This window comes from Tursiops truncatus, chromosome 8 (assembly GCF_011762595.2).
Source record: "Tursiops truncatus isolate mTurTru1 chromosome 8, mTurTru1.mat.Y, whole genome shotgun sequence".
Lineage (NCBI taxonomy): Eukaryota > Metazoa > Chordata > Mammalia > Artiodactyla > Delphinidae > Tursiops > Tursiops truncatus.
The window spans coordinates 8,141,797-8,154,607 of record NC_047041.1 but is presented as its reverse complement, the minus strand read 5'-3'; the positions used below and the strand labels follow the sequence as shown (position 1 = coordinate 8,154,607).

The window sequence follows — 12,811 nt, the reverse complement described above, 5'->3', positions numbered from 1 at the left end:
CTTGGAGAACAGATTTCTAGTAAAGTGAAAGAGTTCTGGGCTGAGAATCAGAAATTCTAGGTGGAAGGCCCAGCTTGGTCATAGATTATACACCTTTTCATCTCTTTCACTCTTCGTTTTCTCATCCATGAAGTGTGGAGCTAGGTGAGCTTTTTTTTGACTTATTCGTTGCTCTGCTCTTACACATGAAACTGTGCCTGGTCCATAAAAGCTCTCAATAAATATTAGTTGAATGTATGAATAAATCTCCAAGAGGCATTCAATCAAGATGGTTAAAAGTATGGCTTCTGGAACTAGAAAGTCTTGCTCTGAGTACTGGTGCTATAAGTCACTAGATATGTGATCTTGGGTAAGATGCTGGATCTCACCAAGCCTGTTTCCTCCTCTGTGAAACTGGGATAAGAATGATAATATCAAAGAAGAAAAACAAAGAAAAAAAAGAATGATAATATCATAACTGCATTAATAATAATTACTATGATGAACAGTATATAAAAAACAAAGTTAACTTCATGTAAGCTCCAACATTTATTAATTATCATTCTCTGCTGTGGGGTGGAGAGAGCATGAACTTGAGCTCCCAGAGGAAACCTTGTGTGATTGGTTCCCCTTAGGCATGAATAATCCCTGCCCTATGATGAAGAGGAAGGTTTCTTCTTGTGGCCTAAAGACTTGTGCTTGCAGACCCTGGCTTCTTTTCTTCCTGTATAACAGACTTCTCTGTCAGGATGGACAAACACTTCTTGTTGCTCTCATCCGTCTTCTGCTGCATTGCGGGTGAGTCACAGACTTGAGTGGGCTTCAGAGACAGGATCTAGGAAGCCCCATGGAACTCCATATGTGTAGCTGGCGTCCATGTGGGGCTGAGTCTTGACCACGTTTATACGGGAGGGGAAGCCAGCCTTCAGAATGCTCCCTGGGCCTCCATGCCAACTTGTCTGCCCTTTTCAACATTCTGCCATTCCCCGCCAAGGGCTCAAGCCGCTGTGGCTGCCCCATCATAGTGCTCCCCACTCTGTCCCTACCATTCCCCATAATCAAAACTCCTAGTGAGATTTTCCTCAGGACATCCTTTCCATTTATAAATCTGTATCCCATCTGCTGAGCCTACAATGAATAATTTTGTAGCTGGTTTTAGTGCTATCAAGGGTTTTTGATGCCCTTATCAGGGATTTTTATATTACAACAAGTGATTGCAGGAAAGAAAATACTGGATGCACTGGAATCAGACAGATTAAAAAATGTTTCAGTCACTATCTTAAATTCTCTGTACCTCTGGTTGCTCACCTGAGAAATGGGGAAATCCCTACTTACAAGGCTTTTGTGAGGATTAAATCAGATACAAAGTAAGAGAACATGGCCCATATGAGATGCTCGATAAATGTTACTTTCTCACTTAGGTGCACCCAGGAGAGGTGTTTTTTTTTTTTTTTAATTAAACCTGTATTTTGACCAGCTCACCCCACAGTACCACAAAAAGTGGCACTGACTATGATATAATTCATGAGGCCTTCACGATGATTCAGTTCCAAGTTAAAAACAGAGTATATCACCTAACAATATGTAAGCCGCCAATCTCAGAAATCCCATCGTAGTGATGCTAGCACAGGTAAAAGTTTAAAGCTCTCAGCCTCATTATCACACTCTTGTCTACCTACAGTGCTGCCAGGTAAGCCAGGCCAGCATTAACAGAACCATTTTTAAGCCGGAAAGCCATTTAGCCAGAGGCTAAATCTTTGCTCAAAGTCACCAGGTTAAAAGGGCTGAAGTCAGGACCAGAAACCTTTAACTCTCACAGAGGCATTTCTCCGGGATGTGGAGTTGGTGAGAGATCCAGCTGCTTACTCCTGGATCCCAGCCACCAGCTCTTCACCCACCTGCGCACCACACCCCGCACCCCAGGCCTGGATAGGTCTAGCTTCTTCTAAGTCCCTGCCTCCCCTGGCCTCACACCAGCTCTGTGCTCTCCAGCAATGACACCCCTGAGATGCATAACATGCCCCTTCGCACACAGACAGATCGCTGTAGAAGGGGCTTCGGTGTCTGTGCTGCTGAGAAGCATGAGACATGCGTGATCTTAAAGATCTTCCAGGGTAAGTTAGAGGAGGTGCTGTGAGATTCCTAGAAAATTCTTAGGAGAGTACTCCACCAATTTCCTATCTCAGACTAAGACCAACTCAAGAGAGGAATCAAAGTGCCGTATACCCCTGGGCATGGGTCCCTGTGCATGCAGACAGAAGAGGACCTGGGGAAATGAGACACGAGGAAGAAGCATCTGTACAAAGAGTTGAGGGTTGCCAGGGAACTTAGGCAAATAACCCCTGCAGGGGACCTGTGATTTCTTCATCTCCCTGCCTGAGTCCCCTTGGGAAGTACAAGATGGGAAGCCAACCCCAAACCTACCTCGGATGCCTAAATAAATTTTTACTGACAGGACTAGTGCCAGGTTTGACTTGTCTTTAAAGAACTTAGATCACTGGTTTATTTTCTATGATTTCTTTTTACTACAGATAACATCCTCCAGTTATCATATATGGTGTGTCAGAGATTCTGCAGAGAATTGACATACGATCTCAACGATGAACTTATGTTCATACATGCTGCAACTACAATTATTGTAACTTCAAAAATCTAAAATATTTTTTCTCCAAAGTTGTCCCTTTAAAATGTTATTGATGTTTCTCCGCCTTCAGTCTGCCTGCCCTTGCTTTTCTGCCCTGTCTGTCCTGGAAGGATCCCAGCTCTCTCTGTAATTCAGTGTTATCCTTCCTGGTGCCTCAAGCTTGGTTCCTACCTCAGTCGGAGGATAATGATTCTGAACAACAGATTTCTCCCATTACAGGGTCTGGCATTTCTGTACTTCAAGAGGCCTCCCCCAAGAGGCCCAGTAGAAAACTTTAAAACAAGACCATTCTAGATCCTTGTGATTATCTTAGATAGTGGAGGCGGACTAGAAATTCTTATTATGGCTATAATTAAGCAGAAATAGCAACAAAACAGACGGTGGACACTCAAGATTTTCCTCTATTGGCAAAAAGTTATTTTCCCCCGTGGACAGTGTCCATCTCACACTCAGTCATGATTTTCTTAGCATTTACATGGTGTCTCCATATACAATGTAAGAAACAGCAAATAAAGAATTTCCTGCCTCTATGACATTCACAGTTCACACATAGCCACTTCTAGGCCTGTCAAGATGTACATTCAGGATATATTACAACTCTCATTTCTTCCTATTCCTCTTCTAGTCTTCTCAATTCATTTCCTCTTTTGCCACCCACCTCTACTCTGACCTCCCCGGCAATGAACACAATGACTATACAAATTCTCCCTCTTCTGAATACCCAAGTCACTTTATGGGTACTTTTTTTTTTTTGACACTCTTTCACAAAAATGAATCATTTCTCTGTTTGTCTAATTTGCCCTAGTATGTTATAAATCACAGCTAGAACATGTGCCTTGTTTTATTCATCTCTATTGCCTTTAGCTGGCCAATTAAACTTTATTGTGTTTAATTGAACAGCCAGTAAAGTTGATGGAATTTTTCTTGTCCATGTGTTTAGCGTGACTTTTCTGGTTTTTTACCTATTTTGTTGAGTGTACTGGGAATGGTAACCTCTACTCCCTACCAGACATAGAACTTTCACTCCAGTGCCAACATACCATGTGTTTTTCTCAAAGAGATTATGAAAAGGACATTTCTTATTATGGGACCCTCCATTATTCAAATATATTAACTAAGAAAAATTTTTTTTGATGGGATTCTTCTAAAACTAAATAGCTAATCTTACTTCAAAATTCAAAATCAATACTTTATTATATCAAGTATGAAATAGGCCTGGAAGTTTAGAAAGGGTAATCTGGCCCAACCCTTGGAAATATCTGAAAGCACATGTTTTCCTAGTTTTAATGATGTCAGGATTGATCATATAAATTTGCTTGTTCTCAGACTTATCTATACCATCTAAAGTTTCCCTTCAATCTTTCATCTAACCGATTTTAGCCCTATTGATTATTGTTAACAAGATCTGTTATTCATTATGAGTTGAATAATAATCTTAATTGAAGTATAATTCATATATAATAAAATGCACATATTTTAAATATACAGTTTGATGTGATTTGAAAAATGTATAAACCTATATAACCACCATCTCATTTAAAACATAGAATATTTTTATCACCTTAGTAAGTTTCTTCAGGTAACAATCCACTCCCAAAAGTATTATTCTAACTTCTATCACCATAGAACTAATTTTATTTTACCTGTTCTTTTTTTTTGGCTGCATTGGGTCTTCATTGCTGCGCGTGGGCTTTTCTCTAGTTGCAGCGAGCGGGGGCTACTCTTTGGTGCGGTGCGTGGGCTTCTCATTGCGGTGGCTTCTCTTGTTGCAGAGCATGGGCTCTAGGAGCACGGCTTCAGTAGTTGTGGCTCACAGACTCTAGAGCGCAGGCTCAGTAGTTGTGGCACACGAGCTTAGTTGCCCCACGGCATGTGGGATCTTCCTGGACCAGGGTTAGAACCCATGTCCCCTGCATTGGCAGGCGGATTCTTAACCACTGTGCCACCAGGGAAGTCCCAGCCTGTTCTTGAACTTATTATAAAATAAATTATACAGAAAGTACTATCTTGAGTCTGGTTTCTATCACTCACCATAATATTTTTAAGATTCATGCATGTTTCACTTACATCAAAAGTTTATTCTTTTTTTCCCCATTGTATACATACCCTACAATTTATTAGATCAATTCTCTTATTGATGGACATCGAGTTGTTTCCAGCTTTGGGCTATTGTGAATAAAGCTGCTATGAACATTTTCATATAAGAGTTTTGATGGACATACACACTCATTTCTCTTTGGTAGGTAATTAAAAGTAACATGTATGAGTCATAGGGTAGGCATATGCATAACTTTAAAAGAAATTGCCAAAGGGTTTACCAAAGTGGTGGTACCAATATATAGTCCTACCAGTACTGTATGAGAATTCCAGTTACTCTACATAATTCCCATCACCAATTATTATCAGTCATTTATTGTTTTGTTTTTTTTACTTTTTGGCTGCACCTTGCAGCATGTGGGATCTTAGTTCCCTGACCAGGGATCGAACCCTCACCCCCTGAAGTGGAAGCTCAGAGTCCTAACTGCTGGACCGCCAGGGAAGTCCTATCAGTCATTTAAATTTTAACTAGCCTACTCATCGTAAAATTTATCTTACACTTTACTGATAACTAATGGAATTCAGCCACTTTTTATGCTCCAGGTAGATAATAATTCATCCATGTTTCCTTCTAATACTTTCATTGATTTAAATTAACTTTTGATTCTCCATTTGGAATTTACCCTTGTAAGAAAGTGATCCAATTTGATCTATTTCCACATGACTAGCCAATTAGTCCAACAACATTTATCTTTTATCTATTTTTTAATATATCTTTACTGGAGTAAAATTGCTTTACAATGTTCTGTTAGTTTCTGCTGAACAACATGAATCAGCTATATGCATACATATATCCCCATATCCTCTCTCTCTTGAGCCTCCCCCCCCACCCCAGGTCATCACAAAGCGCACCAAGCTGATCTCCCTGTGCTACGCAGCAGCTTCCCACTAGCTATCTATTTTACATTTGGTAGTGTATATATGTCAATGCCACTCTCTCACTACATCCCAGCCTCCCCTTCCCCCACTGTGTCCTCAAGTCTGTTCTCTACATCTACATCTTTATTCCTGCCCTACCACTAGGTTCATCAGTACCATTTTCCTAGATTATATATATATATATATATATATATATATATATATATATATATATATATGCGTTAGCATATGGTATTTGTTTTTCTCTTTCTGACTTACTTCACTCTTTATCACTGACTCTAGGTCCATCCACCTTACTACAACTAACTCAATTTCATTCCTTTTTATGGCTGAGTAATATTCCATTCTATATATGTGCCACATCTTCTTTATCCATTCGTCTGTCAATGGACATTTAGGTTGTTTCCATATCCTGGCTATTGTAAATAGTGCTGCAATGAACATTGTGGTACATGTATCTTTTTGAATTATGGTTATCTCAGGGTACCAGAAATATTTATTTTAAAGTTAACATTTTTCTCAACTAATTTGAGATGCCTCTTTCATAATATGCTGAATTTCCATTAGCACTTAACACTAATTCTGGGTTCTCTACTTAGTTAAATTTTTCTACACATTACCTCTACCTCACAACATACACAAAAAACAAATTCAAACTGGATTGTAGGTTTAAAGTGAAAGTATAACAATAAAACTTCTAGAAGAAAGCACAGCATGTAGTTGTAACTTTGGAATAGGCAAAAGGTTACTTAAACATCATCTGAACAGCAAAACCATTTTTAAACATTGATAAGTTAGACTTCATTGAAATTAACAATGGCGGTTCATCAAAATGTATCAGTAAGAGAGTGAAAAGACAAGTTAACGACTTGGAGAAGATATTTGCAATACTGATATCCTAAGTAGAACTTGTATACAGAACATAAAAATCTTACAGCTTTCCTAGACAAACAAAAGCTGAGGGAATTCATCACCACTAGACCTGCCTTGCAAGAAATGCTGAAAGGAGTTATACAAGGTGAAATAAAAAGATGTTAATTAATGACATGAAGACATATGAAATATATAACACACTGGTACAGGTAAATATACAGTCAAACTTAGAAAACTCTAATAGCATGGTTTGTTAACCACTTAACTATACTACAAAGGTCAAAGGAAAAAGCATTAAATATAATTTAGCTACTATAATTTGTTAATAAATACACAATATAAAAAGAGTTAAATAATGACCTCAAGATATAAAAAAGATGAAGTAAAAGAGTGAAGTTTTGTAGACAATCAAAATTAAGTTGCTATCAGGTTGAACTAGATTGTTTTACCTATGAGATGTCTTATATAACACTCATGGTGGAGGGGAAATTGGAAAAAGATAGTCAAAATGTACAAACTTCCAGTTATAAGAAAGTTGCTAAGAGCTCTCATCACAAGGAGACTTTTTTTTCTTTTTATTGTATCTCTATGAGATAAAGGATGTTAACTAAACCTATTATGATGATCATTTCACAATATATGTAAACCAAACCATCATGATATACACCTTAAACTTATATAGTGATGTATGTTAATTATTTCTCAATAAAACTGGGGGGCGGGGGGAAGACTCATGGTAACCACAAAACAAAACCCTTGAGTAGAGGCACAAAAGATAAAGAAAGGGGAAACAGCAAACCACCATGGAAAACACCAATTTACAAAGGTAGGCAGAAACAACAGGAAAAAGAAACAATATAAATACAAAAAAAACAGAAAACAATTAATAAGATGGCATTAGTAGGTCCTTACATATCAATAATAACTCTAAATGTAAATGGATTGAATTCACCAATCAAAAGGCACAGAGTGGCTGGAAGGATAAAACAACAAGACCAAACCATGTGCTGCCTACAAGAGACTGACTTCAGTTTTAACACATTATTGACTGGGAGATTTTTGCAGAAACGAATGCTTGTGGCTATAATATGTCTCCAGTCAAAAATGTGTTAAGGACACAGATAGGCTGAAAGTGAAGAGATGAAAAAAGGTAATCCATGCAAGAGGAAACCAAAAGAAAGCAGGGGTAGCTATACTTATATCACAAAAATTAGGCTTTAAGCCAAAAAACAGTAACAAGAGACAAAGAAGGTCAATATATAATGATAAAGGGGCCAATTCACCAAGAAGATATGATGATGATAAATATATACAAACCCAACTTCATGAAGTACATAAATGTATTAAGACAATACTAGCAGAGTAAAAGAGAAATAGACTATGATACAATGGTAGTAGGGAACTTCAGTACCCTACTTTCAGCAATAGATAGATCATACAGATAGATGATCCAGATAGATCATCTGGACACAAAACAAGTCTTAGGAAATTTTTAAAGATTGAAATGATACCAAGTATTTTTTCTGACCACAATGGTATGAACCTAGAAATAAAGAGTAAAAGAGGAAACTGGAAAATCTACAAACATGTGGAAATTAAACAACACACTCCAGAACAAGCACTGACTCAAAAAAGAAATCAAATGAGAAATCAAATAGTATCTTGAAGCAAATAAAAATGGAATCACAACATACTAAAATTTATGGGGTACTGCAAAAGCAGTTCTAAGAGGCAAATTTATAGTGATAAATGCATATATTAAGAAAATAGAAAGATCTCAAATAAACAACCTAACTTTACACTTCAAGGAACTAGAAAAAGAAGAACTAACTAAGCCCAAAGTTAGCAGAAGCAAAGAAATCACAAAAATTGGAGTGAAAATAAATGCAATAGAAACCAAAATTTTTTTTAAATAAACAAAACTAAGATCTGTGTTTTTTGAAAAGATAAACAAAATTGACAAACCATTAGCTGGACTAAGAAAAAAAAGAGATTCAAATAATAAAATCAGAAATGAAAGAGGAGACACTACAAATGATAACACAGAAATAATAAGGATCATATGAGACTACTAAGAACAATTACAGGCCAATCAGTTGGTTAACCTAGAAGAAATGGATCAATTCCTAGAAACATAAAACCTATGAAGACTGAATCAGGAAGAAATAGATAATCTGAACAGACCAATAATAAGTAAGGAGACTGATTCAGCAATCAAAAACCTCCCAACACAGAAAACTGAAGGACCAGATGGCTTCACCGGCAAATTCTACCATACATTTAAAGAAGAAGTAATGCCAATCCTTCTCAAAGGCCTCCCAAAAATTAAGGAGGAAGGAACATTTCCAAATTCATTTTACAAGACCAGCACTACCCTGATACCAAAGCCAGATAAGGACACTACAAGGAAGGAAAACTAGAGACCAATATCTCTGATAAATATAGAGGCAGAAATTCTCAACAAAATATTAGCAAACTGAACTCAACAACATATTGAAAGGATTATACATTGTGACCAAATAGGATTTATCGCTGGGATGCAAGTATGGTTCAACCAATGCACATCAATAAATGTGATACACCACATTAATAGAATGAAAGATAAAAATTATATGATCATCTCAATAGATGCAGAAAAAGCATTTGACAAAATATAACATCCTTTTGTGATAAAAATCCTCAAAAAATTGGTTATAGTAGGAACATAAAACCTACAACCAAGAATATGCTTGTTCAGATTCAATGGAGAATTCACAAGCTTTACAGGCAAGCAAAAGCTAAGACAATTCAGCACCACCAGACCAGCTTTACAACAAACACTAAAGGAACTTCTCTAGGCAGAAAAGAAAAGCCCACAACTAGAAACAAGAAAATTACAGATGGGAAAGCTTAACAGTAAAGGAAAACATATAGTAAAGGCAGGAAATCAAGAGGAGAGCACAAATGCAGGACATTGGAAATGCATGTGAAATTGAGACTATCAACTTAAAGCAGTCTTGTATACATATAGACTGCTATATCAAAACCTCCGATAACTGCGACATTAAGGCATCAAAGGGTTTCTTTCCTCCCCAGGGTTCCCCTGTTTCTTTCTTTCAATCCTACTCTAGGTCAACCCTTGGGCCAATTATTCTCCTAGGTATCTTACTTTCTTTTTTCATTCCAAAATTAAAATTCCTTCTCACCACCTCCTAAGACTCTGAGAATTCAGGGTCCTTTTCTCTCTGAGCCTCAGGTTGAAACTACTTTCTATGAAGCCACCTAAATGCTGGCTTTACTCTGCTACTTCTCCTTGGACTGTGGGCACAGAAATTTTCCGATGTCTTCCCTTCTGCACACAAAAATCTCTACTCGGTTCTTAATTCTTTTATTTCTAAAAATGTAAACATATGTAAGAAGTACAGCAGATACAAAGAAACATGGTGTAAAGAAAACCTCGTTCACCATCTGGCATGTCCTGTTTAAGACTTTCATTTGTAAGAAGTGGTTCTCAGTTGGGGATGGTCTTGCCCCCACGGTTGGCATTTGGTGATATCTGGACACATTTGTGATTGTCATTGTTGGGATGCTACTGCATCTGAAGTGTAGAGGCCAGGGATGCTGCTCCACATCCTACAATGTGCAGAACAGTCCTCCCAAACAAAACATTATCTAGCCCAGAATATCAACAGTGCTGAAGTTGAGAAACTCTGATTTACAACATCACCATATTTCATTCCACCTCAACTCATATAGCATCTGCCCCTCCCAGCTGGGGCATCTCACTGATTATTAGGAATTTCAGGACAGGAGTTTTGCTCCTGAGTGAAAGGAAGTAATTAAATGTTCTGACTTAATGGCAGGACATTTAATTTAAAATTTAATCCAACCACACTGAATCCCATTACACACAGAGCTTTGATAGTGGTGGCAAGTAACAGCAAATATGAGACATATACCTGCCCTCAAAGAGCTTGATCTTCTTGGGAGGAAAAGAAATACACACTTGGAGAAGTAATAAGAATAAAAAGCAAGATATGAGTATCAGTGCTTAAGACATAAATAAGAACGACTGGGAGTAACATACTTGAGTTGGCCCTTAAATAGATTTAAAATGAAAGCGTTTTAGACATGAAAGCAATTAACATAATATCTAATGTAACTCCATTTAACAGGTGAGAAGAAAAACACAGAGAAACTAACCTGTCCAAATTATGCTGGCAAATTACTGGGAAGAGAACTCTGGTCTCCTGATTCCTGACCCTCGCTGTTTCGTTTACAACCGTTGCCTTTGTGACTGCTAAAAAAGAAGAGAGAGAGATGAGCAGAGAAGGCCCTGTACGAACAATGGCAGAAGTGTACATCATCATCATAGTTATAATAACAATCACTGCTGATATATGAATGCTTAGTAAGTAGACTGGTGAAGGGCTCACATTATGAAGTATCAGAAAGTAAGACTGGAAAGGAAATGAGCAGCTTGGGATGAAGAGATAAGATTAAACTAAACAGAATATCAACAGTCTCAGTCTAGGTATTTTAGAAGTTAAATGAGAAATAAAGGTAAGTGCTATAAGAATTTCAAAAAGGGTCAAATTCCAATGGCTGAGGGTAATCAGGCATGGCTTGGTGGGAGGGGTAAACTGGAGATGAGCTTTCAAGAGGCACAGGATTTGAAAGGAGGTAAGAGGGGAACCTAGATAAGGAAGGGATCCAAAGTTAAATAAACCAAGTGGCTTTGAGGACAGTGAAGAAACAAGACTGACTACAATGGGAAGCTTGAGTAGAGGGGACCTGGGAAATGAGGCTGAAAAGGCAGGATGGGTCCAGATCATGCAGGGCCCCAAGAAGAATGAATTTACTCTGGCAAAGAGAGGCCACTGCAGGTGCTTTAGCATAATAACTTGATTAATGTTTTAGGACAACTCCTCTGGCAATGATGTATAGGATGGACAGAGCCAAGAGAGATAAAAGGGAAGGCAGAGAGCTATTCTTCTCGTAAGAACAGAATAAAGAACATTATAAAGACTAAAGAATATACAATATTTATAATGCAGTGAGTTATTATTTCATAGACACTATGCTAACGTACTTTTTCTCTGTTAATTCTCACAGAAAACATACAAAGGAAGTCGAATTATCATCTCCATTTTTAAAATGAGAAAATAGAATCAAAGAGAGGCTACATAACTTGCCCAGGTCACATATCTAGGCATTGGAGGAGTCAGAATTTGAGCCCAGATAATATGGCCCAGAGCCTACAGTCTTAGCTACTATGCCATATCCTTCAATATTATTAAATGTGTCTGAAAGAATCCAAGAACAAAATAATAGGGCTGAACTAATGATTAGTGGTAAAAAAGGAACTGGAAGGAAGAGAGATGAGACTTTACAAGGGAACAAATGACAGAACTTAATGAGATATATGGAGATGAGAAAGAGTAAAAAATGATCATCTCTTGGGCTTCCCTGGTGGCGCAGTGGTTGAGAGTCCGCCTGCCGATGCAGGGGACACGGGTTCGTGCTCCGGTTAGGGAAGATCCCACATGCCGCGGAGCGGCTGGGCCCGTGAGCCCTGGCCGCTGAGCCTGCGCGTCCGGAGGCTGTGCTCTGCAATGTGAGAGGCCACGGCAGTGAGAGGCCCGTGTGCCGCAAAAAAAAAAAAAAGATCATCTCTTAAGGGGTGAGAGCACAGGGAAATGATAATACCATTCACCCTTGGAAATCACAAGGGTGAAACCAGAGGGGAAAGATGAGTAATATTTCAGATATGCTGCATTTGCAAAGATGAAAAGAAATTCACGTAGAAATTCTAATATGCAGATAAGATAGATTTCAGAAACTCAGGAGAGAGTAAGGATTGAAATTACAGATTTTGAAACTATCTCACATAAAATGAATAGTGGAAACAAAAAAACTATTAAGCTCTCCAAGGGAGGGAAAAAAAAAAAAGGACCAATCCTTGGGGACCAGCAACAATTGAAAGGCAGAGGAGAGAGGCAGGAGCAGAAGCAGGACAGGGTAGTCTCCCAGAGTTCAACAAATGAGAGTTTCCAGAAGAGAGCAGGCTGCCTTCTCTTTTCACTCTGTACTCTCCCGGAAGATCTCATTCTCACCTATTCCTTAAACTACCATCCACACACATGCAAATAAAAGATGAGAGGTCTACACTTGAAGGAGTTTGAAAATGTCAACAAAGGGGTGAGGTAAGCAAAGATATCATAAAGGAGTGATTAACTTAAACATGAGCATATAACCAGTTGAAAGCAATGTTCGAATGCATAAAGATGCTGATGCGTTAATTAAACTAGCTAGGCCGAATCAGGGAAAGCATCTGGAAAAGGATGCATTACTACCGAA

The 12,811-nt window shown here is 38.2% G+C and overlaps 1 protein-coding gene and 1 long non-coding RNA gene across 3 annotated transcripts in view; one reads left to right on the top strand and one right to left on the bottom strand.

The window, feature by feature from the left end:
* Window positions 1-12,811, bottom strand: part of LOC109550943 (uncharacterized) — a 90,915-nt gene that overhangs the window by 76,106 nt on the left and 1,998 nt on the right. For both annotated transcript variants that reach the window (XR_002177640.3, XR_012333272.1), the window contains exon 3: window positions 10,655-10,751. This is a non-coding gene — a long non-coding RNA (uncharacterized lncRNA). The remainder of the gene's footprint in view (window positions 1-10,654; window positions 10,752-12,811) is intronic.
* PATE3 (prostate and testis expressed 3) lies at window positions 1,974-2,676 on the top strand. Its single transcript, XM_019941980.3, is given in 4 exon segments — window positions 1,974-1,998; window positions 2,001-2,093; window positions 2,511-2,579; window positions 2,582-2,676. Coding segments are annotated over 4 exon segments (282 nt in total).